The sequence below is a fragment of the Fimicolochytrium jonesii genome (genome assembly GCF_025526975.1).
Source record: "Fimicolochytrium jonesii strain JEL569 chromosome Unknown EV422scaffold_13, whole genome shotgun sequence".
Classification (NCBI taxonomy): domain Eukaryota; kingdom Fungi; phylum Chytridiomycota; class Chytridiomycetes; order Spizellomycetales; family Powellomycetaceae; genus Fimicolochytrium; species Fimicolochytrium jonesii.
In genome coordinates this window covers 589,581-615,986 of record NW_026515680.1, presented here as the reverse complement: position 1 = coordinate 615,986, position 26,406 = coordinate 589,581, and the positions used below count along the sequence as shown (strand labels likewise).

The window sequence follows — 26,406 nt, the reverse complement described above, 5'->3', positions numbered from 1 at the left end:
TGACTCAATTGGGGTTCCGCCTCTGACTTTTTCTCGGAGTTGAGGTGCGATTGCTGTGTAGGTGTTGTGAGTTCAAGGTTGAAAAGCCGAGGGGGTAGACCGATGCCACCCTTCTACGTAAATACGCCTGAGACGGGAGGATTCCTGGCAAGTGAGAGAGCAAGCGAGCGCAACTTACCGTCTTTCTGATACTCAACCGACCTTGCAATCTCTCTGTTACGGGCTGTTACGGGAAGTGTGACGGATGCGTCCGATGCTTCGTCCAGCTCGTCCAGAGATCCAGACAGGAGCGCAGACCCAGAGACCCATACCACATGCACAATCACCATCCATGCGCTGCTGCACATCCATATGCATATCGACGGGCTGTGAACGATGTGGGATAGATACTGTAGTTGCCCACGAAAAGCGAAAGGAACGGTCAATGTTGAGTGCTGAGCGGTGCTGGGGTCATCTTCCCTTTTTCTCCTTTTCCTTCCAGCAGGCGTAATGTTTGCATACCACCGATCTCCTTTTAGTTTTTTGGCTTTACATTTGTCTTCATTGGAGTGACCTGATTCGGCCAAAAGAACAGAGGACGAGGGTTCTGAAGGTCATCTTTTGGCGTTCTCCGTCAAACTGTTCATGAAATCCCTTGTACTATTTATTTTACGCCCTCGTCTGTTCGCCCAACAGGCTGTTACGGCGTGACCCTCTCCAACAACGGGGATCTTAGGGACGCAAACATTCATGCTCGCTCGCAGCCTTTTACATCTCATCAAGAGCGTGCAGCAAAGGGTACTCCATCCCGTAGCCCCGTATCCATCACGGCGCAAACAGCATCATGAATTACATCCGACATAATCAACGGAATCCGCCGCGCCTGTATATGCGAGGGGGCATATCGTGTACGTATGTAAGCCGCCCAGAGTACATCGACGACCAAGCCTGCGGCGGACAGATGAACGGAGCGACAGCTGAACGGCCTGTCACTAACCACCGCCCAGCGTAGGATGGACTCGCGACGCAATTTGAATGCTGTCCCGAAGTTACGCGGTTTCCGCACATCGGCAATCAGGACTATCATGGTAACCGACGCTGAGCCAACTGGAAACTGACCGCTCGCCCTTTGCAGTTGGGCTCAGGGCTGAGCAATGTTCATCGAGTGCAGAACAGCTTCAGAAACGTGTACATAGATACTATCACCCGGAACCCATGCTGCAGCCGCAATGAGTATGCGTGTGTCCTGTGCAGTGTGCACGCCACTGCCTCAAGGACGTCGGAACTGAAGAGACATAGGAAATGTATTAGCGGTTGTCCACCGGCCAGTGCAAGCGCTCCTATAACGAGTGCTGAGCTCAACGATGTTTAAGTCTTCAACCTTGGTCTCGCGCAACGGAGATTGCGGTAGGGGCCAGTAAAGCGTTTAAACTTCAAAAGCACGCGAACGAAGCTGTTATGACGCTTCATGACTGGGTTACACATCATGGAACGCGTGATTGCCCTGGCCCTGGGGAAACGCTGGTCTCAAGCTTCTCAAGCGGCTCTGCAACGGTCCGCAACGGCTGCAACTCGCTCGCTGGGCGGTGTATGAAAGAGAACCCTCGGGCCGCATGCCCCTCTCACTTTTCCTTCATGGTGGCTAATTCAGCGACGATATCCGGAAGACCACTGTTGTTTGGAAGCTTACGGGCGACTACGGCAGAGCTGGAAGCTTACGGGCGAGTACGCAGGGGATGATTGTTGGAAGATTACCGGGCGAGTACGCAGTGGCAATTTCCAAGATATCGACGATCGGGTCACCACTGTTTGGAAGCTTACGGACGAGTACGGCAGTAGTGGCGGCTGTTGAGAAGCTTACATACGGGCGAGTACGCAACGGGCACTGTTGGAAGCTTACGGGCGAGTACGCAGTGCTTTTTCGTGGGAGCCTTCTGGACAGCCTTCCCGTGGTGGTTCCTGTTGTGGTAACTGGCTTGCCAGCGAAGCCAATGGTCCAGTTTAGTAGACTTCATCGTCTGTTCCATTCTTCTTTATTTGTCTTTTGAATTACACTGTTCAATATATGTATGATCATAATCATACCTCTCATAACACTTTGCGAACCGTGTCGTCTGTTCATCTTGTCGATGTTTGCTGGACCGTTGGCTCCACTTTCTGCCGTTCGAGCTGGTCTTGCTGGTTGTGTTCTGTCAATCCAGAAAGTCTCGTCGGCGCGCTATGACATGCGCGCAGGTTGCGACGATTCCCAGTCACTTAGAAGATCAGTGAAAGCGGTGTCGCCCGGGAATTTTAAGTATCGATTCGACGCGAGAAGTCTCCTTCCTCGCTGACTTCCGGAAGGCATCTGGGCAGGAAGGAACTCGGCGAAAGTGTTGACCCACTCTTGGGTCAGATATCACGAACGCGAGCAGAAAGGCCTATCAGCAAAAACCCAGCGGAGGACCATAGCCACCCGAAAGGCGCTTCGTAGACCTTGGAGAGGGGTGGAGAAGAACGGGACAGAACTAGACCGACTGCTCCGCTGTCTGTGGTTATGAGCTCCGCAGGTGGGGAACTCGATTATGAACCGCAGAGACTAGCGGGCGTCGTTCCGGAAGGGCGAATTGGGGATGCTTCAATGCCACTCGAGATGTCATTATCCCAGGCTCCGAAACGAAGGCCGAGCGTAAGCACCGCAAACTCGAGGAACGTCCAAAGTAAGAAGAATCCTGCACAAATTGTCCTGCAAAATGTATTCGGTCGCTTTGTGCGGGCTGCTGAGTTGAAAGTGAATACGCTCATTTACACTCAACCTCTGGTGCGTGATAACGCATATGCGTTTCGTGTCGTGTGAGTATTCGCTGATGTTACATCTGATGCAGGACCGTGAGGTGGATCTGTTCAATCCTTTCTGTGCTGGGGCAGACCCTGCATTCGATGCCCTCTTGGAATCTGTAGGATCTGTTTCGAAACACTGTCCGAAGCTGATGATCGACAGTATCATGGTCTGGCGAAAGTCGAAGAGCGAGAACGCCAACAGCGAGGGAAGCCGGAATGTGCCCAACGTCCCAAACCTAAAAGGGAAAGATCTGGAGCACATTGTGAAAGAACGGAAGTCGCTGGTGTCAAACTTTATTCTATGTCGGGTGCTCATCGCCATCATACAACGCTTGACGCGAGAGACCTTGCCGGACGATCTCGAAGAGAAACTGGAGGACATGGTGTTCGGTCAGCTCCGGAACGCCGATCCAGATATGACGGTTCGGTCCGTTAACCGCCAGGCGAACATCGATCTTTTTGCGGAGCTTGTTGGATCATTATCGAGCATCCGGTTCGCTAGTGTCAGTGGCCGCTTTATCAATGAGCTGTCAAAGACCGTGGCACTCAAGGAGGGAAAGCTGGATTTGATCATTCGATCGATGCGTTTCCTGAAACTGAAGATATTTCCCATGGATGCACTGGAAGATACGGCCGACTTTTTGCAGACCAGCGCGGAGCTCTTTCAGAATGCGCACACCACGCGGATCAAACACGCGTACGCAGAGGTCTTTGTTCAGCTGCTCGAGCCAATTGCGGCTGTCGCAACCGCTGAGGTCAATCTGCCGGCATGGATGAAAACCGTCGAGTTGATTTTTCCCAAAGCTAACAAAATGCTTGGGAAACCACGACACTTAGCCGCTGCTCTTCCACTGATCAGCACGCTCCTGAGCGTTTCTCGGAAGGACTTCTTTCATAAACATTGGGGGGATTTTACGGACCTATGTCTGAAGCACCTCCGTGACAAACAACTCCGCGTCATTGCCTTATGCTCGCTGGTCCGGCTGGCCTGGGTCTATTTATTCCGCTGCAGTGAGACATCGACGAGCAACATGCACCGACGGATAGACTTTGTCACACGTGTTCTGTTCCCCTCGTCGCGACGTAGTGTTCTGCCACCGGATACGAACTGGCAATCGCTCACGCAATATGTGTATTATGTGTGCGTGCGCTTCCCCGAGTACGGCATCGACAACTTGCTTACCAACCTGCTAGGCATTGAACATCATGCACCCACAGTCTCCGTTTCTGGAGGCGGAACGTCCGGATCTTCGGCTTCCCTGATCAGCACCTCCAGTGTCTTGACCGGTGTGAAAGACTACGGAAGTTCTGTCAATGGGATTACCGTGTCATCCTCAGATGAGTGGTCCGGCAATACAATTCTATCAACACTGGGGTCGTCGTCTTCAATGTCGACGGTACCCCTTGGCGAAACCTTGACAAATCCGGAAAGGCTCATCATCGCGCTCAGGGCATTCCTCTTGTTGCTGGCCGACATGGAGGATGCACTTGGAGGAGGTCATAAAGATAGCTCTGGCCTCACCGCAGGAACCGTCTCAGCTGTCAACGGAAGCTTAGGGGGCGGCAAAGTTGTTGTTGAAGGGAAGATCAATCTGCCAAGTCCACCGTTTCCGCGTTGGGAGGCAACGCCAAATCCCGAATACGTCGGTATAGCTGAATTGGTGAAAATGCGCGAAAGAGGAACCTCCGACTCGCGGCAAAGCAACATCCGCGAGCTTCTGTCCGAGAGCGTGCTGAATCGAATGGGGACGAGTATGAAGGATTCGATAGAACGATTCAATGATGCTCTGGGCAAAGTTGCGTCATCACTCGACAATACGTGTGGCTGGTCTATGCTGACGGAAACTGGACTGATGCTTGCGACCATGAACGCTCTCGGGTCCGCAGCTGCTGGCCTGCGTCGTGGAAGTGTTTCCGATACGGCCAACAGTAACGGCTCAGGCGGTGGAACTGAGAAGGATGGGAGAAGCAGCGTACTGGATGTCGTATCCAAAGACCGTCAGCTATTGTATGACCTAATGCACACCTATATCGATTGTTTGCCCAGAATTGTTCCGTCTGGCATAAGCGCGGTGGCACTAGTCGACATGCTCAGTCGCTATGTACTTCATTCTGACGACGGTGTGCGGCGCTCGGCTGGCGACGCACTGCAAAGAATCAGCTCGATTGCATTAGGAAAAGGACACCCCGCTCCTAAGTATTGGCATTTCGGGGAGGAACATCCTCTCATGAGGGACATTGTTCGCATCGCGGCTGATACAGGAACATCGCTGCTTAACGACCGGGTTCTCGACATCTTTACCAACCTCCCCTTCGATGGGACGCAAGGCGCAACCCATGCCTTTGCGGCAAATTACATTAGCTTGCTCGAGACGTGGCTACAAGACATCAAGAAGTCATTGAAGACATGGGACGCGATGGAAGTGGATTGGGTAGTTGAGGAAGTTGAGAGCCGTGGCCTGCTGCTACTCTGTTCCCAGATTCCTGCCGTGCGGCGGCAGGCGCTAGTCATCCTTCAGATGGCTGTAGACCTTGAAAGTGCGATGAAGGGCACAGATCCACATGGGCTAGATGCATCATTTGCTGGGCTTTCTAAAGATGAAGTGCGCCGGGAGACCTTACGCCGACAATCCCGTCACGATTTACGTCGCTGGTACACGCTCCACCGCAAACTGCACCATCCCGATATGAGATCTCATCAAACCCGCATCCGTGACATCCTGGAAAAATGCGGGCCGGACTTGGTTCGTCGGTTCCTTCTCGATCCCGTCCTCGCGTTCTCGACACGCAGTGAACATCAGAAATCGCAGCAGCAGGCCTGCAGGCCTGCACAAGGGATTACATTGATCCAAGTTATCGGATCGGAAAGTCAGCAAGACACGGTCATATGGGCTCGGTGCTTCCCAGATCTCATCAAGTGGTGCTTCCAGTACGCCAACCCTAGAACCTTGCAAATGTGCTTGCGCGACATTTGCGCACGGCTTTCTGCTCTTCAGTCGAGCATCATAGCGGCCTCTGAAGCCTCCAATACAACTGGTGGGAAAGGCACAACCACGATACCGGGTACCGTCAAGTGGGGAAATGATCGTGGCAACGCTAATACGCACAAGACCGCTTCCGCTTCCGTCATTCCGCTGACTGACGAAATGGTAGATCAGTGGCGGGTCTACATGGTCTACGCTTGCGCATGCATCGAGATATATGGAAGTATGACCACCGATGCTTCATCCACGACGTACAATCACACCAAAGCTCATCAATCCGATCGATCACGGCCTGACCCAACCGCGAATAAATCAGCCAGAGAACTTATGCTGCACACAATCAGTTCCGCCCATGATCTTCTGCAAATGGTCTTCCCATTGCTTCACAGTGAGAAGGCATCGATACGTAAAGCTGCCGTTTCTGCGCTCTCATCCATCAACAGTCAGAGTTATCATACGTTCTTGGAAGACGTTCAGCCTCTGATGCGATCAGTAGTAGATGATTTACGAACGCGTGCGGCAGTTATGCGTGGGGATATCAAGGAATCGACCAGAAAGCCGGGATCCAGCCAAGCTCTCGCTCACAGTGCTCAAGCGAAACGATCTGAACGCCTACGAATGGAGCTCACGCATGTCATGTCGCTCCTAGCAGACTTTGTTGGATACGTTCAACATAGGCGGAACGCCAACTTCATGGCGAACATGATGACATATGTGCGCGAACTGGCCAGGTTTCTCTCGGACAATGAAGTTCAATACGAATGGGATCACCAGATGCTTCGGTACTACTTCAGTGGTTTTATCGAGCGCTTGTACGACTACCTTGTCGCCGCGGTCGGGGACTCGGATAGCAACGAAGCAGGTTCGCCGGATCTCGGTGAAGAGAGCTTAGAGCGCCACATTCCCTTCGACCTTCGTTTAGGCCTCTTCCGGCTGTTCGAAAAGTGGTGTGGTTACGGGCAGTTCAGTGCTCGCACGCGCGATAGAGAAGCGAAGATGATGTTGTCCGTTCTTGATCAAGTCAAAGACATTCGAGAACGGGGAGCGCTGACTTCAACGATGGAAGAGCAACGGAAAGCCTTGGAAACCGCATCTTTGAAGGCTATGGCAGCATTGTGCAAAGGACCGGTCGTGAACCCTCGGGATCCCTCTCAATCATTTGATTTTGGAGCCCTGGTTACGTGGATCAACTCCATCTTCGCTTCACCGGATGAAAAGTTCCACGTCATCGCGAGAGCAGCTCTCGAGGCATTGCTCACCCACAATCGCCGTAGCGAGCAACTCCTCATCGACGTGGTCAAGCAATGCTACGTAGGAGATGTTGACAGCAACGTGACGATGGGATACTTTATGGCGCTAGTAGACATTTTCACCCGCGAGGACGGATACCCGTGCTCTCCGGCTCGCATGTGTGCGCTCTCTCTCTACAAAGCGGGTGATCCAAATCTGCATATTCGAAGAGGAGCCATCAGGCTGTTACGTGCGATAGAAGCGAGATTCTGGGAAGATCCAATGACGGATAAGTCCAAATACAGTGCTGTAATATCCCTCGCCAAGGATTTCTTCGGACCTCCATCGCGACTCGCGGATCTCGACGCTCACATGCTCGACCGTGAGATAGATCAAGGCGATATGCACGAACGCCTTGATGACGAAGCTGCTATGATGGCGGCTATGGCATTGATCGACGAAGAACACGCGACATACGAAGCTGCTGCTATTGCAAGTCAACTACCGATTGTATATAAATATGCACAAGCAATGATATCCGCGAGATTGGCCAATGAAAGGGCAGATATGACTCACGAGGTAATGACAGTTTTCCTTTTGTAATCCCGTGTACTCTGCTCTAAGGCGAGTTTCTTGAAGATGCTCTCGGAAATGGTTTACACCTTGGAAATCGTCGCAATGGGCAACGGCGTCAATTCAGGGTATCCCCAAGGAGTGCATGATATCCTCGTGTTGATGGTACCTTGGGTGCGCAACGTGCAGCTCTCCGCTGATGGCCCGGATCCCTCGGACTCATCTCAGAAAGTACGGATTGGCTCCCCATCGCACACAGTTTTGATGAATCTTTTCTACCTGACCGTCAAGTACGGTGATGAGCATGTCGCGGAATTGGAGAATATCTGGATGCAGCTAGTCGAACCAACGGGAAATGCCGGAAAGCAAGGCGGCCTGGAAGGCTTTGCACCTCCATCTCAGGATAGGAGCAACTCCAATACCTTGAGTCAGCACACAAATATGATCATCGATTTCCTGCTCGATATCGGGGTTCAGAAACGGAACCCCAAGTTCGTAACACATGCCAAGAAGGTGATTGTCTACCTCGCTCGAACCGTGGTTTGCTCCCATTTGGTTGACGCCTTGATTGGGAGAATCAACCCCAAGAGTATGATCCCAACCGGATTGGAGGAGTCCGGGCTTGCTCCCGACAATCGGGGACGTGTGAAGCCTGAGATGATCGGGGAGGGACTTCAGCCGAATGCGACGTATCATGAAGCCAACCTGGAACAAGTTTTGGTAGATATGCCCAAGAGACCCGCATTTTCGAAAGGTCAACTCGCATGCGTGCTACTCGTCGATTTGGCGGTCGAGCTGGGCTCAGCATTACGGGCCCATCTTCCGCTTCTTCTACATGTCATTTTCGTTCAACTGGATCATTTCATTACGCTAATTTGCGAGCAGAATCGACTGCTCCTTATAAACATCATCCAATCCACTATTCCACGAGACGTTGCAGGCAAGCATATCGACACTGTGCACGCCGCGCTGAGTCTAAAGGAGGGGAAACGACTATGGGCGTTTGAAGACATCACACCGAAGGAACAGGACATCGAATCTCAGCATCAGTTAGGCGCTCTTGTAATGGACGTTCTGGAGCTCTTCTTCGTCGTCGATCCAAACATCGCTCAGAGTTGGGGCGAGACCGCTCTCATGTGGGGCACAACCTGCCCAGTGCGGCACGCGGCCTGCCGTTCACTGCAAATATTCCGAACGCTGATGCCTGCCTTCAGTCAGCGCATGTTGGGGGAGCTGCTCCAGAGATTGGCAAACACACTCGCAGATCCTACTTTGGAGATTCAAGGATTTGCTCTAGAGATAGTGATGACGCTCAACTCCATGGTCAACAGCCTGGACGGGTCTCGGCTCATACTCTTTCCACAGCTGTTCTGGGCAGCGGTCGCATGCCTCCATTCGCCACACGAATGGGAATACGCCGAAGGACTTGCGCTGCTCGAGAAAATCCTAGCGAAACTAGGTGTCGAAGAACCCAGTTGCAGGAACATCCTCCTTATAAACTTGCCTACAAAATGGAAGGGCCAATTCACGGGCCTTCAGCCGCTCCTCTTGAGGGGGCTGTCTTCGTCGTCAACCGATGATGATTGTCTCCGCGTGATCAACACATTAGCTTCTTTGACGAACAGTACCCTGGTGGATAGCGCTGGCGGAAGACTTCTCTTTGCTATGCTCGCAAACCTTCCGCGCTGGTTACAATGCTTTGAGGGAACTCGCGGTGCCGATAAAGACGCAGAAGGGTCGCGGAGAGAATGGATGAGGACAGCGCAGACGCTGGCCGACTTGAGTGAGCACGACGCACTCTCGCGACTGCTGTCCTCATTTGCCAAAAGGAAGATCCGCACTCGGGAGGATTTCCTTAAGCAACTGATATCACTGATCCAGGAAGAATACTTTCCGCAGAGGGAAGGCGAGGTGTGGCAGTTTCTGATGGGGCTGCTCTCCAATCCCCGCTTGTCAACGAAAGCAGCTGTTCTTTCAATCATCAAAGGGCTTCTGTCTGCTATACCCTCAAGGGACATCTTAACGAGGACGGGAAGCATGCCTCCGGTGGCCATGACGGAAATGGACGAAGATTTCATTGCTCCACTGTTGAGCATCTTACATACCGAACTGGCTTCTGAAGCGCTAGAAGTTCTGGACGAAATCTTGAGTGGGAGTATACCTTCAGGGGAAGCAAATCTCAGACTAGTGTTCGGCGGAAAGAGTATCTACAAGATTGCTCGAGAAGCTGGAAACGGTCCGGAGCTTTTGGCACCAGGGTCAACACCCAGAGGTGAAGCCGGCGAACATAGCGGATGGTGGGTCAAGGATTTTGCTGCCTTCGCAAAAATTGCCCGCTATAATATGACAGGCGTCGCTTCTACATGCGGTGGGGCACGGGAGAGCGGAAGACAGCATTCCACGGTCGGCAGATCAGGCGCTGAAAATGACACAGCGAGTCACTTCTCAAGCCTTCGTCCCACAAGCAACGTCCTTGTCGGAGGTACTTCGAGGGACTGGAAAGCGCCTCCGCTCGGTACGGACAAGACAACAAGTTCTACCGGAACCTTGTTCACCGGATGGGAGATCGACGACTTAGATGGAAACTTGCTCAATACGCTGGACGACCTGGATGCTTTCTTTGGTCGAGATGACGAGCACGAGGCTGAATATGGCCAAAAAAGTCTGGCTATCGATTCCCACACCGTCACAACCTCTGACGACTCGAACCTTGACGAGGTGGGCAACCTAGAAAACTCGTTCTCACAGGAAAATATGACCAAGCAGGAGGGCAAGGAATACCCTGAAGCCTCAGCGGGCGAAGTCTTCCATCATCCCGAACGACCAGTGCTCACACGAGATGTTTCTCTATCGTCGATTTTTGTCAATGGAATCTTGGGTGGGACTACTGGGCTGGACGATAACCTTCCCCAGCACATATTTGGTATGACATCCGCCAGGTCGAAGTCCAAGATCCCAGATTCCGCGTCAGGCAAACAGGACATTCCGAAACAAACGACTGTTACCCCTGCCAAAAGACTTCTCATGCACGCCGGGGCAACACCTTTCTTGACTTTCCGTCTGAAAAGGCAATACCAGGAGCTAGTGCAAGATCCAGAGTTTGGGCATTGGCTGTGTGAAGATCTTGCCAATGCCTTGGAGGTTGAAACGAACCGCGTTTTTCTTGAGAAAGTGGAACCGGAGGAGAGCGGAACAGGCGCCACGGTTTTGATCACAGTGACGATCACAGCCGCTGAACCGACGGAGAGCGCCGCTTACATCGAGTTGCTTGCCGAGTTGTTGGGGACACCCGAGCCGGAGTCCAACCAGGGCAAGAAGTTGTCCGAGGGTGTTGTTACTTGGAGTCTGGATCGAGAGTTCAAACCAGATCTTTTCTTATGTGAGTGCATTCCGAAAAGCCGACTTTTCTCGTTTCAAAAACTGGAGACTCATTTCCTTTGCAGCATTTATGGGATTGACCGTACCATATCTACCTGAAGGGCTAAAGGACCAAATCACCGCTCAGGACTCACGCGCGCAACCACAGGAAGCATCCTTCACTGCCAATGATGATTTCCGACCACCATCGCCGATGAGCTCGCTATCACCACAGAATGTCGAGGCGCAAAAAGCTCCAAACCAAGTCGCGCTTACATTAGAAAAGCCGATCTCTCTAGAAGATGGTGTGGAACTGTTCCGAATCTTCCCGGCGTCATTCGAGCTTTCCATGCAGCTCGTTCAGGACTGGATTGACTTTGCCACCGATTGTCTCCAGGACCCCGAGGGCTCCGGACCCACCCCTCCGGATGCGATGGCCGAGATCATTGCCCTCGTGGAAGAGCTGTTCACCGGTCCCTCGGCATACACACCGCCGCCCATCGATAGCGACCTGCACACGTTGTCTGAACAACTGCTTCAGATCCAACAGGACGAACCGGCGTACCTCCTAGCCTTCATTGTGGATCGGCAGCAACATGTTGACGCGATGAATGTGCTCATCAAAGAGTACTTGTCGTATCGACATGTAGTGGGCGAATCGGCTCGGGAACTCGGCGATGGTCAGGTTGCTATGCTCGGATGCAAGGTGTTGGAGCTCTACATGGAGGTGCTCAACTTGGAAGGGATTTTAGAGACGTTCCTTGGTGTTGAAGAGGTAAATGCCAGCAAAGCTACAAGTGAAGTGCTTTGCTCGAACCTAATCTCCCGCTTCTCCCGTCTTCTTTTACGAAATAGCAACGGCGGATCTATGAAGTCGACGCAACCCAGGAACGCCTTGAAAAGTGCCGTGCCCTTTGCTCACATTTTGTGTCTTAGGAATGGTCAGGCTATTCTGTATCATTTACTTCGTTGGGACTCCTCCCTTGTACATAAGTTTTCTCAGTCCCCTGTCACCCTTCCGATATACCCTGACATCTCTATTGCTTTTGTGCAGTTGTGTACATATTTCTCCAAATGCGTCCTGAGGTTTCGTTGTATTTCAAGATGTAGATTTTCTTCGTAGTAGCTGTATATAAATGAGATCTTTTGCGCTGCATTTAAGGTCGTGGACCGTGTAAGGAGTGATTCGATTCTGGATACGTCGAACATAGCACTAGAAGGAACTAGCTATCATTATGAGATAAAATTTGTGAACACGAAACACCAAAATTTGAACTTGCTAAGGTGAGGAATCACCATGTTAATGAGATTGCTTGAAATTGATCGGGTACCACAACCATGTGGATCCCGGCAGCAACAGGCTTCCGCTCAAAGCAAATAGGGGTCCTCCGGCAGCACGTCGGTCTCACTCCGGCAAACTGATAACTTTCTTGTACTCTCCTTGCTCCGCTCCCAGCCTCCGCAGCCTGTCCAAACTCCCCTCAAACCCTTTCCTCAAATCATCCAACCGTTCCTTCACAGGCCGCTTCACAGTACCGTTATTCGACAGCGCATCTAACGTGTTCATCTCCGCCGTGATGCCCTTAATATTGGCTTCCTCGTCCGCCATCTGCTGCTTTGTCGTCAGGATGCCCATGGTAGCTGACAGACGCTGGTCCATAAGCATATGCTGGAACGCGGTGCGGAACACGGGTCGACTGGCGCGAATGCCGTAAGGCCGACCGTTATCATAGGTAATGCCGATCAAGCCGGCGCGTTCCATGGCCTGGATGGGCCCTTCGTCGCCTTTGAAGTGTGCGTTGAAGCGGAGGCCGTCGTAGGAGACTTCTTCGGCTTTGCTGAGGATTTGTACGACTTTCCAGAACTGGACGGGTGACCAACGGATCTTGTGGGACGTGTCGGTTGTGGTGGCGTCTTCGCCAAGGCCGACCTTGCGGACTTCGTTGACGGCGCGGAAGACGATCTCTTTGTATGCATCTGAGGAATATCGAGATTGAGTGAAACCAAATCGTCAGGTTTAACCACTAAAGGCCTTTCGCATACCATCGATAGTCATCCCCGCACGAATCTTCTGAATCAGCATCTCCAAATCCGTCAAACGACCGCCAAGCCCATTAACGAACTCGCGCAGCTGGTTGTCATCCACGGGTTCCTCAAGGCGTTTCTTTACAAGTGCGAGAGCGTTTTCCGGGGTTGCGTCCGAGAGGGCATACAGCTCGATGGTTTTATTCGGGAGAGCTATCGTGAACGCCGGATGAATGGATGGGCGTCAAATGTCAGACAGCAGAACAAAAGGACTTACCTTTGCTGATGGTCTTCAGGGCAATGGGGTTGTCCGATATGTAGACAACGTGGGCCTAAGCGTGTGAGTGTTAGTGGTGGCTTCCAGGAGATGAATTCACACCTCTTGTCGTCCCTCGTCGCACACATACTAAATGGTTCTCAGCGGCGGAAGCACCCCACTATGATTTGAGAAGATGTGGTTGAGCAAACGAGGAGAGAGACTTTCCAGATCGCCGCATGACATACCTCCAGAATCATGTCATAGATCACCGAGCTCTTAGAGACCTCGCTGGCCAAAAAACCTTCCACCACCACAACGGGGTACTCAATATCCTCCAAAATCTTGTCCGTCTTCGCATCCGCCGCGACGGCATCGGGCCCTGTGCCTTTCTCAGCATGTCGAGCTTGTTTCAACAAAGCCTTCTTCCTGGTCTCTCTCTGCTCCTCCGCCACGCGCGCCACAGCAGCGGAGAGCAGTTCGAACATTTGCTTTATTTGGCCCTCGTCGGTGGTGGACAGACCTGCTTTCGCTCCTGTCGTAGCTGTGAAAGAAAATGCGTCTTAGCGTTCAAGTCGGCGATCACGAACTTGCTGTGGTCTTGTGGCCTTACCAGTGATCATCGCGTCGAGAAGCGAGGACATCTGTACAAGTCTGCAGACAAACGCGGTCAGGTCGATGTAACAACGCAAACACACAACCCAAAGCGATGAAGGCCTTACCCATTGAACATTGGCTTGAAGTTGATTTGGCTCGCCAGCCGCTTGAGCATGATATGATTGGGCTGCCCTGCAAGCTCATCGCAGTGAATGACGATCTTATACTTCGCATGCTCAAGCACCTTCTTAACGAGAGCGCTCTTCCCAGAGCCCTTTGGTCCACTAACCAGCACCAGCGTGTCTGGTGTCTGCTTCAAGTGGTGCTGCAACCGTGCAAAATCTTCCTGTCGCTCAGTCCACGTTTCCTGTGCCACTGTAGAATCGTGCAACTTGCGTCCGAAGACACTAGACGCTGTGGAGTACCACCATTCCTCAGCGGCGCCCTTGTATGCCTTCAGACTGAACCTTCCGGTCAACTGGTTCTCGATAAAGAACACGCGAATTGGGTCAAAGACGGCGTAAGATAGCCCTGCGAACATAGCGAGCAGAAGTGGTATGACGATGCGAGGATGGGAAGTCATCCAGTTCCATACTTTGGCAAATGTCTGCTTCTGGCCCTCGTAGTTGATGCTGATGCGAGTCCCATCAATGAGCTCGCCGTTCAAACAGTTCCTTGCGCTCGTAGCCGACCGCACGCGAATGAACTCGACGACAGCGTATCGCGGAAGATCCTTCACATTCGGTGGTAGGAGGGTGATGTTGTTGATTCTCCCATACGGTCGGAAGTCTCGGTAGAGCTTCTCCACAGAAACATCTGGCCCAGCGAACTCGACACGAAGCTGTCTCGAAGGAAGCCGGCCAACCATATCGTCTACCCACGGCTCGCCCTTCACGTAGTAGGCTCGGATTTTGTTGAGATTGACCCAGGACCTCAGATGCTGCTCTTCCATGTACTTATTGACCCGGTCAACGACCTCCTGTGCAGACTCGCCGTTGTATTTGAAATGGACAAAAAGCCCTCCCTCCTTCATATTCGGGGTTGCGCCCAGGTACTCAAAATCAGCGGGCAGATTCTTCGGGATGAATCGCTCCTTTGCGGTTTCAACGATCCGCTTGCTGTAGCTCGCTAGCCACGGCCAGCGGATGTCATACTTGACGTAATCTATGCGAAGGAGTGAGCTGCATTGTAGGTTTTGTGCTCAGAGGCGCTCATGGTACTTACGTCGCGGGAAGACGTTGTCAAACCATAAAGTTCCTTTGATAGGTGCCGGTGGTGGACTGTTGGGAAATGCTGAGACGGGCTCCAACGGGACCGGCGGGCTTCCAACTATCGGCTATAACGCAAGGACGGTCAGTCTCAAAGTTGAACGAACGGTCTACAGCGGACAAGAAACGTCCGTACCTGATCATCCTTCGCAATGGGTGTTATGTGAATCGATCTCGTAAGAGGGCGGTGGCAGTGACAGAACGCTGGAGCGGCAGACGCTGCTCTTCGAGTAGCCAAAAACTCAAGGGCGTAGATTCCGCGGAAGGCGGTTCTCTTCGAAATTAGTTGCGACATCCTACTTCACCGAAGGCTCTGAGGTTGAAGATCGTCCAGAAATCTGCTTCTATTTGTAAGTGTGTCGAGGGCTTTGCCAGCGTCTCCAGACAGCTGGATTGCCTGTGATACGTGTAAGTGTATCTATTACGATTGGCCAGGAAGTCCTACGTGGCGCTGGGATGAGATGCAACGAAGTTGGCGAGAAAAGTGAGCGCTGAGATGAGCACGGCTGCGACCTCCGCCTTCAATCGCATTCCGGTTTTGATTTCCTTCTGAAGTGATTTCTTCGCAGCAGTGGACCCGGAATGATGCCGCAGGGTCCCGTACGGCAAGGACATATACCGAGCTCCTACGGGAAACGAACTGAGATGGGTGGGAGAGGGATCACAATGTTCCCATCGTTCTAGGTTGGGTTGGTTTAAGTCTCTAGCTCCTTGAGCTCGCAAACAATACCCCTCCCTTGCCAGCAGCTGAAGGCTCTCGGTGATGGTGGAACATTACGCCAATATCTATCATCACCTCCTGCCCCATGCACCCACCAGATTAAGTTTTGCACACACATTATTATAATAGTTCCGCCTAGCCCAGGCCTGAATGGGGTCCCAAAAAGTCACTCAACCTATCTATGATTTTGCGTGTGGGGTACCGGGGAGAGTTCTGCCCAAGCTAGATGCTTGGAGTGTGTACTTTGGTGAGGTGTCCCAAATGCCATTTGAGGGGTTGGACGCCTGACGGAAAGAAATTGTGAGTTTGTTTGTCCTCGAACTTCGAACGGGGGGACACCACGTACCGCTCGGACGTAGTTTCTATCGACAATCCCTTGACGGTCGCGCAAAGTGCGTGCCACTTGTTTGTCGTTTGTGAACTACATTTTCGGCTTTCTACATGTGCGACAGATTAACCTGTGTCATTCAGAACAAAGCCTCTGAATACGATCCTGAGGTGAGCGGGGTGTTCTTACATTACCAAGCAAGCTATGTGGATTCAGAGAATCTGAAAGAAGAACTTTGAGATTGTTACACCTCAACGATCTGCCCACATAACACTCAACGCCTACCTCAATTCATATTTCTTGACAGTTCCACCCCGCGCTACCATCAGCGTCTTCGACATATGCCTCGAAGGACGGCTGCTCGACATATGCCTCGACGCACGGCTGCTCGACATATGCCTCGATGCACGGCTGCTACTAGACATATGCCTCTAGAAAGGGCTGCTCGACATATGCCTCGATGCAGGGCTGCTCGATATATCGACGCACGGCTAAACGCTGATTTCCGGTAGAGCGGGGAACTCTCAACTGCAACGGAACACGCTCAACATATGCCTCGACGCCGGGCTGGTCCGATATCTGCCACGGACCGGGGCATGCTCGACATATGCCTCGAGTAAATGTGGTGGTGGCCGGCAGAAGCGCAGTTCGAAGCGCACTACTACAACGCCCCGCTGCTCCGATGTCTGCCACGGACCGGGGCATTGCTCGACACAAGCTCGACATATGCCTCGAAGCCGGGCTGGTCCGATATCTGCCACGGACCGGGGCATTGCTCGACATATGCCTCAAAGCCGGGCTTGAAAATCGCGGAGAGATGCAAATCCTGTTTGCACATGCTTGTCGGTTTGGTTCCTGATGTGGCATAGGGGGAGAAAGGTATGGACATTAGCTGGCGCGGCAAAACGGTGAAGAAGTACAGTAGCATTTGAAGCACCATTTGGTATGCGGGCGTTTTGACCAGGAATAGTTGCGAAATTTCTACATACCTGCTCGTTCCGAAAGTTGTGCTTTGATTGTTTTTGGTACGGCTTTCATGAATCAATCGACGGTTGGTATGCGCACGTTCTGACCAGATAACAATGCAAAGTGGTAACATACCTTCTCTCCGCATATCCATTCCGAACGTTGTCAAACGCAGAAACCGTCTTGTTATGAAGAATAGTTGTGCTTGATTGATGTTGGAAAAGTGTCGGCGAATGGGTTGTTTACGTTGAGGGTAGTGGTTGGGGGCGGAGTTGGCTATCGCGGTATTTTGTGGAGAGCAGGCACTAGTAGGTGGGCAAATCAGAATATTTGTTTGCCCTGCGAGAGATAATTCTTTGAACTACAAGATTTTGGGGAGAAGCCAAATCCGGACCCCATCATTCAGACACTGATATTTCGCATTCCTTTTGTACACCTCGGCTGGTAAGAGGGCTCCTCATACCATTTGAAAAAACGCCCACAAGCCCTGAGCACTGGCGACTGCAGGTCTCACTATCTGAGGAATGAAAACTCTGTTTCAAGTATCCAACGACTCTCGAATCGAAGCGGCTGGCTTAGGCAGAGTGCCAGCAATACTCCCCGCAGCCGCCGGCCCAGCGACTTCCGTCCTACCGACTTTGCCAAGCTGTTCAATCACGCTGTTGATCTCAGCTATGAACTTGACGACGGGGTTGGGATTGTCTTTGGCGTCTTTTCCAATGGCCAGAGCAGTCTGCGCTGCTCGTGCACGTCCGCCACTGCTGGCCGGTTGTAGCGAATCCCGTATGGAGGCTTGGATTTTCTGCGCCGCTTCTCTGTTTCGTGTCGATGTTAAGCACTGTAATCGACCTCTGCTATTCATGCTATCTGCAAAACTACGCACCTCATGCTACCGGCGCCCATCGTTGTGTCGACCAGATCCAATGCCCGAAGAAGGGATGATTGCAGTGTCCTGCGATATATGTATCACGGTTACCCCCAGCACCAATGACTCCGACGCAAAATTGAACCTACCCCAGCCATCTCAAAAACAGATCCCCTCTAATTTTCTCCACGCTCTCCCTCTGTCCGCCCGCACTCCCCGAACCCAACCTCCCCAAACAGACCCCACAGCTAACCACAAGCACCATGCCTTCTTTGATTTTGTCGATGGCTTGAAGGAGAACCGAGTCGAGCGCGCGATTGCTCCCGCTGGTATCGAGTGCTTGGGCCAGCTTGTGCGTTGCTGCTTCGTAGATGAGCCCGATTTGAGCATTGAAGTCGGGCGTGGCGATTTTCAAGGCGTGGGCTAACAGGGTTGTGGGGAGTGCGTATGATGCGTATTGCTGGTTTGAAGACGGGATCCATGGTCAGCGGATCTCTCCGAGAAATAAAAAGCAGCGCCTCTCCTGGATTCTCAGACTCTAATAGAACTCACATTAACCAGCTCGAAGCACGTTCCCCAATAGTCCTCAAACCGATTATGATGCAACAAGGCATCGAGGTAAAGGACAATCGCGTACGACGAGATCGTGCGTTCTACGAAAGGCCGTTTCTGCGTGCTACCGCTTTCCTGCATCTCCTCCGTGTTCATATTGTCGAAAACACGAAGGATGTCGTTGTAGAAAGTGTCCGCCGGTGGGGATGCCATGATTTTTGTGAGTTTACTATATTGCAGAGAGAAGTAGATCCTTCGTGAGTCTTTGATGATGCGATTGGACTGGATTGGGGTGTGGGTTGTACATGTACATTTGCAACCGCAACATCGAAAGCACATTTCCGCCGTTCGCGATGAGGGTCCTCAACGCCTGGTTCTTCATGTCGTCCGCTGCTTGCTGACTAGGCGGAAGGGTTCCGTCTACGGTAGAGCGTCCGTCGTTTTCATCCCCGGAATGGTCTGCCAGTGACGGCGAGACCGCTTCAGCAAGCCCTAAAACCTCCTTATCCCTCCGCTGCAGCAATGCAGCGTACTCCGCCGCCACAGTCGCATAGCGTGCGTACTTTGCAGCATCGTTCACATCTCTCCCGCTCTGGGTCGCGAGTAGATCAGCGGCGGGTTTATCTGCTCCTAGCGGCTGATAATCGAAGGTCGGCTGCCATTTTGACTTGTCAAAAACGGTCGGGAATAGCAGAACGCCGAAGGCTTCGGTGCAATCTGCAAGCGTGCGCCCAGGCGTGTCTTCGACGGTTTGGGCGAGTTTCAGACCGAAGGTGAGAGCTTTGGTGTAGTCGTGCTGAATGATTGCTTGAGATAAGACCTAGCAAAGGTGGGGTCAGAGGATTCGAAGGATGCACCTAAAGGAGAAGTGTTGCAAATGCGGGCTTACTCTGAGCGTCGCCCCATTGATGTACAGCGGATCAACCTCCAATCCTCGGGAAAACGCTGTTTCCTCCTTTAGAATGGCATCACCATCCCCTTCCAACGCTTTTCCAACGAGATCGCACCGAACGACCATGATATCGAACTCTTGCTGTAGTTTCTTCCTTATCTGCAGTTGATTCGTCGATGCCGGATATCTTGTTCAAGACGGGACGCATTCGGAAAGATCTCTTACCATTCCAACATCTCTCAGATGCCCACCGAATCCGGGAGGCAGCCAATATGTCCATCTCCGAAGCTCCTCCCGGATGTTCTCCACAGCCTCTCGGTCAGCCACACGCTCCACCATCTCCAACTTGGGTAAGTTCCACTCCTCTGCGCCGACTGGCGGTGTTGAGGTGCATAATTTGATTAGGTCCACCTCGTGGGAGGCGAGCAACTTGTTTTCGGCACGGGCGGCTCTGCAGTGCGCGATAATGTCGGTGTACGCAGTGGCTAAATCGCGGGTTTGGACGGATTGCTCGATGGAAAAGGCCGTGGAATTTTGTGCGGAAGTGAACCTGTCCGGGATATCAGTGAGGCATTCAGATAGAGAAGAACCGGAAGCGCCTACACCCACCTGTGCGGATTGACAATCTCGAAAACATCCCCGCTCACCACATGACAGCATACCTGTCCGGTACCCGTAACACTATAGAACGCATCATTCCGATCCCTCCCAGCCACGACTTTGATCGGCGGGCTCGTATAATCCGTGCACTCGGCCACCAAATAAGCCCCAACGACCGCGCGATCTGACATTTCAGTATGTGGCGAGGTGCCCCATTCCGTTCCGGGACTGTCGATGAAGGCTGATGAAGGGCATGTTTCGCGGGTGGTGGCAAGTGAGGCGTTGAAGGACCAGGCGCGCCAGGAGCGGTCGCTTGAGACTGTGGTGAGGAGTTCGGCGCGGGATGGTGACCAAGCAAGCTGATGGGAGTCGACTCAGCGAAACTCTACTATACTCCACATCCCCGGTGTACTATCTGTCTTACCGAGCGGATGCTATGATAGTGAGCATCTATCCTTCCAACTGGGTAGTGCAGGAAACGCATATCCCACAGTTTCACCACCGAGTCCTCGCCTGCCCTCAGAATCATTCTGGTCAACCCCTATTCCAGCGCTCTGCAGCTTGCAGCTTGCAGCTAAGGGGGCCTGGACTCACCGACACTAGCGAGCCAGTACGGGATCAACGGGTTGAATTTGACTTCATTCACAGCAAGGCCATGCGCTTCGGGCACTTTCCAAATCTGTCGTCGTAGAATTGAGTATACATTCATCATTTGGCCAGGCGTATCCTCAGGGCTTACATTCGAGGCGGACCCGCTGCCTATTTGCCTGCTGTCCAGGATATTGATGGACCGGTCTACTCCGGCCGCAGCGATTAGGCGCACGCCGGGATGTGGCGTGAATGAGGCGGAGAGAAGGGTGTCCATGCCAACCTGGCAAATGTGAGGGTTTTTTCAGCTTGCGGCGACCATGAAGGAACGACTTACGCAACGCAGTCTACGTACAGCTTCGGATGCGGTTGTTTTGCCGGTTTGAAGGTCTCCAATATAAAGATGCTTCCCAACGGTTGCCAAAAATGTAGGACTCGCTGCAGGCTCGTCTCCACCCTCTAGCCTCTCGAAGTCCACTACGTTTACTCGAAGGCTGCCCGCCATTCTTTGGGGCGGCGCGATAGGCGCTCTCTGTCAAGATCAGAAGAGTTAGTGGGCCTTGTTAATCCCGTGCCTTTAGCTTCTGACGTCGTAAGAGAACACATTAACCCTTATGGAAGGCACTCCGAAACACCCTTCGCACCTACTAGATCAGCTGGGATAACTCTGAGCTCATCCACATGATCGACACCCTTATTCTTCGTGTCCAGCACGAACTGGTCCAGATTGAACACCTGCACGCGGCCATTGTGTCCGCCAGTCAGGAGCTTGGTGCCCGAGATGGCAAGAGAGTACACAGCATCTGGAACGGTGATGGCTGATCGAAGCTGCAAATCACTGGCGTCAGCGAGGGTCCGCAGGAACGGTGAAGGAAACGACCGATTAGTGGGTGAGAAAGGGAGCGTACCGTTAGATCCTGTGTACGCTTGTCAACATTTTCTAGTATGAACAGTGTCTCCGAAGCAGATCCGACTGCTATGAAGGAAGATTCCTGTTGATCGTACAGCCAAGCTAAGATGAGTTCTCTCCTACTTCACTCTGCCGGCCATCACGGCCCTAGGGACACACATACCTCCACCACAGCGATGCTAGTAGCCCACTGCGATGAATCGGACACAAGTGCGGTGGACGTTGTCAGGAGATCTGTGCCTCTGGATGAATGTCATTGTCAGTGTATATGTACAGCGTGCGAGTCAGGGATTTTCCACCTGGATTCGTACTTCCTAAGCTGCTTGCGTTCCTCCCTGCCAATATATTTGCGCCATTTATCTGTCGGCTTATCGTTCATATACTAGCGCAAGTTCAAAAGTGAGTCAATCTTGCTGTCCGTTATTGTGTTTCCCTTACGTATCCTTGTATTGTGCAAGTGGCTTACCCCAAGCGAGTTGCGGCCCTCCCATGGAAACTTCTCCGAGATCGCCGACTTGGCTGGTGAAGTAGCGATGGTGATTGGTGTGTTGGTTGTAGAAGGCATTTGAGAGTGGTTCTTTCTTAGATTCTTGATACGACACAGATTGTGAATTTGAGCTTCCTATATTCGTATTGAACGGCATTCCGCTAGCATTATATATTATACAAGAATTCGACAGCGCGCGGTTGATTGTCGAAAATCATGGTCTCAATGCAGAATCAAGTTCCAGCGCCCAATGAACCTTGGAAGATCCCCCGTCCAAGCTCCATCTCCTGCCCATCTTCAGCGTCACCTCGTTGACCACAATTAGAGTGTGCTTATGGGGACAAAAGACATGACAAGAGTCCAGTCAAGTAGTTCTTGTTTCCGAATACGGCATCCGCACTATGAAGGATTGTTCAACCAGTCAAAAGCAGATATCGCGCAGGTAAGTGCGCAATCACTCAGGAGCTGAGGTAACCGTGTACAAGTTTGACGCTCCTGGGGTGTAGAAGCTCGCTACGCTGAAGCAATATGGCACGGCCGCTGAAGCTTTAGACCCTTTGCGTGTGGAGAGTTTACAGAATGTGTTTGAAACCACAATCAACGAATACACAGTCACATTCGCACCTCTGCTCAGGGAGATCAAGGTGCAGAAGAAAATTGCAGTCTATACGCGGCCCAGACGTTCTACTATCGACTTACTTTATGGAACCAGAGGGAGTATGATCTGGTCATAGCGGCGCATATCAGTCAGAAAGCCGAGAAAGCCTATCTTCGCACAAAGATTCAAACGCTACTGTGCGAGATTGGTAGTGAGCAGCAAGCGGATGACTTGCGATCGACTCTGGTGAAGCAGACACTTTGGAATCAGCTCATTGAGAAGGAAAACGACCGGTACGCTTGCTCTCGGATGGGATAGCGGGTATCTGTTCGCTTTAACCCACCTGCCCCTCCAGACTTCGCGAGAATTTAGAGGAGGAAGACACACAGTTTCTTCTGCGCCTCGCACACAAATGCGTAGAGAGTCCGCCAGGGACACAGCAATCCGATCGACAACGACATCTCTTACGGCATAAGGAAGGTTGGTCCACGGTGCTAAAATGGATGACTGAATATTCCCTACATGACGTTGTCCTTCGCGAGCTGCTCGAGAAAATAGAACGAGACGTAAGCTAAGACTGGCGATAGATTCGGATGGCCGAGGAAGCGTTTTTGCGAGCTTATCATTTTCATTCATTTCAATAGCAGGAAAAGTACAAATCGATAGTGGAGAAGGAAACTTTATCCCTGCTTACACAGCATAAGGCGGCTACCACTCCAGCTGCAAAGGTAACGATCCTAGAATTGCCGGTCGCTTTGCACTTGCTGATGAATCCCCCTAATGCTGTCTGCTCTACAGCGTCAGGATGAACTGGTACAGGAGCACGAGGAAGCGTTGAAACTACAACGCGAACAGTATGCAGATCTAGAAGTAGAACTGAGAAGTCTCTTTGAAGAGACGGCCGAGATTACGGAAAAGATTGAAGCGCTGGAGGTGCTCATAGATGTAAACAAGCGTAGGTTAGCGGCAAATACGGCAGGTAGTTCAGAAGCTGGGGCCACTCTGGGTTCTGCAATATGATCTTCTCTACCAATAAATACAGCAGCACCTGTCCTTTGAAGAAGACTAGCACGGAGCGCTCGCTTTTGCTAGCTGCAAGACGGTGCGGTATTAGATGCGCTCCCTTTGCTCGCCCACCTCCATGAGCTGTCGGGTCATCCTCCTCGAGCGACATGTCGGCCGTTCATCTATAGATTAACCGGGAGCGCTCGCTTTGCTCGCCGAGATATCTCTCGCTTCCTCAGCACTACCTCAAGGAGACGTTATAGACTCGCTCCTTGCGCTTGCTTTGCTCGCACACCTCTTTGGGCTGTCTCCCTAAAGCGTACATAACTTTGACCATTCCATGTCATGTCGGCCGTTCATATATAGACGTCGAGGTATGGGTACGGACAACAATCTCGGGGTGGGTGCCGTTAACATTCCCTTTGAATACATTCCAACCCGCAAGTACCATACCCTTGCGGATGCAGCAGAAGCGAAATCTCCAGCTGCCGATCGTTTAGTAAGGCGTATAATATACCGAGCGAAAACGCCAACAGATTTGAGCACGGCGTTATTGCTTGTGCTTTTTGGTTGTCCGTGGGGAGAAAAGAAAGGAAAGGGCTTGGGTGGGGGAAAGGTTGGTGTTCTCAAACCACACGATACGCTGGCCCACGTACAAGAGACTTCAGAGAAGTTCGCTTCAAAGTCTACTTCGGGTGAACTTTGGAGGGTAGTTCTAGCGATAGCGCTGTCGAGAATGTGTTGTGAGGGCCGACGTATTGAGAGGGATAGATTGCAGGCGATACTGGGAATTTTACGGGTCTCGGGAGCTGAGGGGTGCATGGATCAGTCATCAGACTTATTAAAGCCTGCGCAACGCTCACGTGATGAAACCCACGTGATGGAACGCGCTCTTTTGGCCACCTACTGTAATTGCACTCTGATAACACTGGCGCTTTGGCACAGTTGAATCTTGCTCTCCCTGCAGACGTGCAGGTAGCGAGTTCAATTCCCATTCCCAGACAACTTCTTGTTCAGACTATGACCCCTGTTGCGCTAGGCGCGGTGTGGTAACTACTGTCGCGCTCGGCGCTTTGTGGGTGTTAACTGAACAGCACAACTACCGTACGTACTATGTATCGCAACAGAAAGCAACCTTACCCACTCTCAAACAGCTCGAGCCACGACCATTTTTCCTCTGCCTCACGGTCCTTTTCGTTTTATTCCTGCTGAAATGGGTTGTTTATAAACACTCCCTCTCAGACTGCAGATGAAATTCAGTCGCCGTCGCCGTCGCCGTCGTAGTTGCTCTGCATTCCGATCTCATGGAACGTTCCGCTCTCAACTCCCGCGATCGATGGAGACAGCCCGGAATAGGGGCAGCCTCGCGATTTGCTCTATGAGAGAGCGTGTGTCAGGAGCAGTGGAGATGGCGGAGACAGTTGTCTCGGAGACAATGATGAACTCACCCTCACGCAAATGCATAATCCTCCTCCTCCCACAACTCGGAGCCCGCTGTCTTGTTGCCACCAGATGTAGATCCGTATGACGACACGGACTACGAGTGTGGGAGGCTGCTCTCCACCGACGTATACTCCTCGTCATCATCATCGGCGTCGTCGGAGGCGGGGGTAAAAGCCTGCACTTCCTCGGCCTTCTGCTTTGCAGCGGCCAGGCGCGCTCGGTGTGCGTCAAAGAGGGGCGTGGTGTGGGCCTTCATCGCCTGGCGTATTGTTGAACCGCACGTCTCCCTCACTAGCTTTCCCAACGCCCTCCAGTGCCCCTCCTCCTCTTCAATCGCGGCCAGCTCCTCCTGCGCCATCTCGTCATACCCCTCCTCCTCGTCACCGGTCGTCGGGGTGGGCGCTGCTGCTGCTGCTGCTGCGGCTGCGACCCCTGCTATGGCGGCAGCGCGGGTGGGGCAGGTGGGGATGGGGGCAGGGTTGAGAAGGGCGGAGATTGGGATGGGGTTGGGGATTGGGGCGGGGTTGAGGAGGCTGGTGAATGCAAGGGGGTTGGGGATAGGGGCGGTGGGAGCGGCAGCGGCGACGGGCGGCTGGGGGGCGGAGACAGGGGGAGCGGCAGCAGAGACGGGGGGCTGGGCGGTGGTGATGGGGGTTGGGATGGTGGAGACGGGGGGATGGTGGGCGGAGACGGGGGGCTGGTGGGTGAGGTGCGTGGTGGCTGGGGCGGGTGCGGGGAGGGTGGTTGAGGGGACGACGGGTTTGCCCGGGAGGGCAGCGATGGCGTCCAGATATGCCTGCGCGCGCCCACACTTATTGCAGGCCGCCCTGGCTGTCTTGACGTTGTTCACAATGTCTGTTCGCCACGCAGCGGACGTCCAAGCCCCGCAAACAACGCAGACTCCTCCAGGAGCAAGGCAGGAGTAGTTTCGGTCGTCCCTACCCCTGCCTGCTCCAGCACCAGATTGAGTTCGGCGTGTGGATCAGTGCATAGCATAAACCAATGGTTTATGCTATGCACTGATCCACTATACAATTGCACTGTGCATTAACCGTACTGACTCCACTCAACACTGTGCATTAACCGTAACGGCTGCTGAAAGTGTAATGCATTAACCGTACTGGCGGGTGTATGGTGTAATGTATTAACAATGTACCCTACACCTTTGGTGTTATGCATTAACCGCACAAGCCTTTCAGCCATTAACCATCCTTCCGCAATTTGGGAAAGGGGGCAAAGTCAAAATTCCCCCCTACATGCGTCGAGTCCAACCAACCTTTCTATACTTCCCCATTCCGTGTTCCATGTAGGGGGGCAAAAAGGCAATTTTCGAACCAACTCTCACCACCAAAAAGAGACATC

General features: G+C 52.5%; 6 protein-coding genes across 6 annotated transcripts; 2 read left to right on the top strand and 4 right to left on the bottom strand.

The window, feature by feature from the left end:
• Positions 1-20: 20 nt before the first annotated feature.
• Positions 21-450, bottom strand: EV422DRAFT_531256 (uncharacterized protein). Its single transcript, XM_053070455.1, has one exon. The coding sequence runs from the start codon at positions 345-347 to the stop codon at positions 114-116; it is 234 nt and encodes a 77-aa protein (XP_052925263.1). The 5' UTR covers positions 348-450; the 3' UTR covers positions 21-113.
• A 1,618-nt stretch (positions 451-2,068) lies between these two features.
• On the top strand, positions 2,069-12,100 carry EV422DRAFT_620443 (cell morphogenesis N-terminal-domain-containing protein). Its single transcript, XM_053074097.1, has 5 exons — positions 2,069-2,779; positions 2,844-7,592; positions 7,653-10,965; positions 11,030-11,718; positions 11,799-12,100. Exons 1-5 carry the CDS (start codon positions 2,516-2,518, stop codon positions 11,877-11,879), a joined length of 9,096 nt encoding a protein of 3,031 aa, XP_052925262.1. The 5' UTR covers positions 2,069-2,515; the 3' UTR covers positions 11,880-12,100.
• EV422DRAFT_596755 (RNA12 protein-domain-containing protein) lies at positions 11,871-15,384 on the bottom strand (the record flags this gene model as incomplete). The annotated part of the gene is made up of 9 exons (XM_053073612.1): positions 11,871-12,920; positions 12,987-13,181; positions 13,246-13,300; positions 13,376-13,405; positions 13,473-13,768; positions 13,838-13,878; positions 13,947-14,985; positions 15,046-15,157; positions 15,226-15,384. 9 exons carry the CDS (start codon positions 15,382-15,384, stop codon positions 12,349-12,351), a joined length of 2,499 nt encoding a protein of 832 aa, XP_052925261.1. The 3' UTR covers positions 11,871-12,348.
• A 2,033-nt stretch (positions 15,385-17,417) lies between these two features.
• Positions 17,418-22,130, bottom strand: EV422DRAFT_531240 (uncharacterized protein). The gene is made up of 17 exons (XM_053070454.1): positions 21,978-22,130; positions 21,823-21,893; positions 21,675-21,753; positions 21,510-21,593; positions 21,250-21,429; positions 20,957-21,133; positions 20,753-20,884; positions 20,608-20,692; positions 20,438-20,526; positions 20,023-20,372; positions 19,639-19,963; positions 19,411-19,572; positions 18,833-19,341; positions 18,522-18,750; positions 18,119-18,429; positions 17,988-18,056; positions 17,418-17,919 (listed from the first exon to the last, which is right to left on the bottom strand). The coding sequence occupies exons 1-17, from the start codon at positions 22,074-22,076 to the stop codon at positions 17,643-17,645; spliced, it is 3,228 nt and encodes a 1,075-aa protein (XP_052925260.1). The 5' UTR covers positions 22,077-22,130; the 3' UTR covers positions 17,418-17,642.
• A 117-nt stretch (positions 22,131-22,247) lies between these two features.
• Positions 22,248-23,577, top strand: EV422DRAFT_74670 (uncharacterized protein). The gene is made up of 5 exons (XM_053074363.1): positions 22,248-22,440; positions 22,505-22,642; positions 22,711-22,889; positions 22,952-23,324; positions 23,395-23,577. Exons 1-4 carry the CDS (start codon positions 22,333-22,335, stop codon positions 23,169-23,171), a joined length of 645 nt encoding a protein of 214 aa, XP_052925259.1. The 5' UTR covers positions 22,248-22,332; the 3' UTR covers positions 23,172-23,324; positions 23,395-23,577.
• A 1,280-nt stretch (positions 23,578-24,857) lies between these two features.
• EV422DRAFT_596752 (uncharacterized protein) lies at positions 24,858-26,247 on the bottom strand (the record flags this gene model as incomplete). Its single annotated transcript, XM_053073611.1, has 5 exons — positions 24,858-24,977; positions 25,050-25,095; positions 25,140-25,899; positions 25,920-26,063; positions 26,106-26,247. The coding sequence occupies 5 exons, from the start codon at positions 26,245-26,247 to the stop codon at positions 24,858-24,860; spliced, it is 1,212 nt and encodes a 403-aa protein (XP_052925258.1).
• Between the last annotated feature and the right edge of the window lie 159 nt (positions 26,248-26,406).

Excerpts from the sequence above, each read along its gene's own strand:
- EV422DRAFT_620443 (XM_053074097.1), top strand. The coding sequence starts at position 2,516 with ATGAGCTCCGCAGGTGGGGAACTCGATTATGAACCGCAGAGACTAGCG. Across the intron at positions 7,593-7,652 it reads GGGCAGATATGACTCACGAG|ATGCTCTCGGAAATGGTTTA; the intron begins GTAATGACAGTT and ends AGTTTCTTGAAG. Across the intron at positions 11,719-11,798 it reads CGTTCCTTGGTGTTGAAGAG|CAACGGCGGATCTATGAAGT; the intron begins GTAAATGCCAGC and ends TTTACGAAATAG.
- EV422DRAFT_74670 (XM_053074363.1), top strand. The coding sequence starts at position 22,333 with ATGGGGACAAAAGACATGACAAGAGTCCAGTCAAGTAGTTCTTGTTTC. Across the intron at positions 22,643-22,710 it reads CTCTGCTCAGGGAGATCAAG|AGGGAGTATGATCTGGTCAT; the intron begins GTGCAGAAGAAA and ends TTATGGAACCAG. Across the intron at positions 22,890-22,951 it reads ATTGAGAAGGAAAACGACCG|ACTTCGCGAGAATTTAGAGG; the intron begins GTACGCTTGCTC and ends CTGCCCCTCCAG.
- EV422DRAFT_531256 (XM_053070455.1), bottom strand. The coding sequence starts at position 347 with ATGTGCAGCAGCGCATGGATGGTGATTGTGCATGTGGTATGGGTCTCT.
- EV422DRAFT_531240 (XM_053070454.1), bottom strand. The coding sequence starts at position 22,076 with ATGCCTTCTACAACCAACACACCAATCACCATCGCTACTTCACCAGCC. Across the intron at positions 20,693-20,752 it reads GCAGCGGGTCCGCCTCGAAT|ATTTGGAAAGTGCCCGAAGC; the intron begins GTAAGCCCTGAG and ends CTACGACGACAG. Across the intron at positions 17,920-17,987 it reads ATGGGCGCCGGTAGCATGAG|AGAAGCGGCGCAGAAAATCC; the intron begins GTGCGTAGTTTT and ends GACACGAAACAG.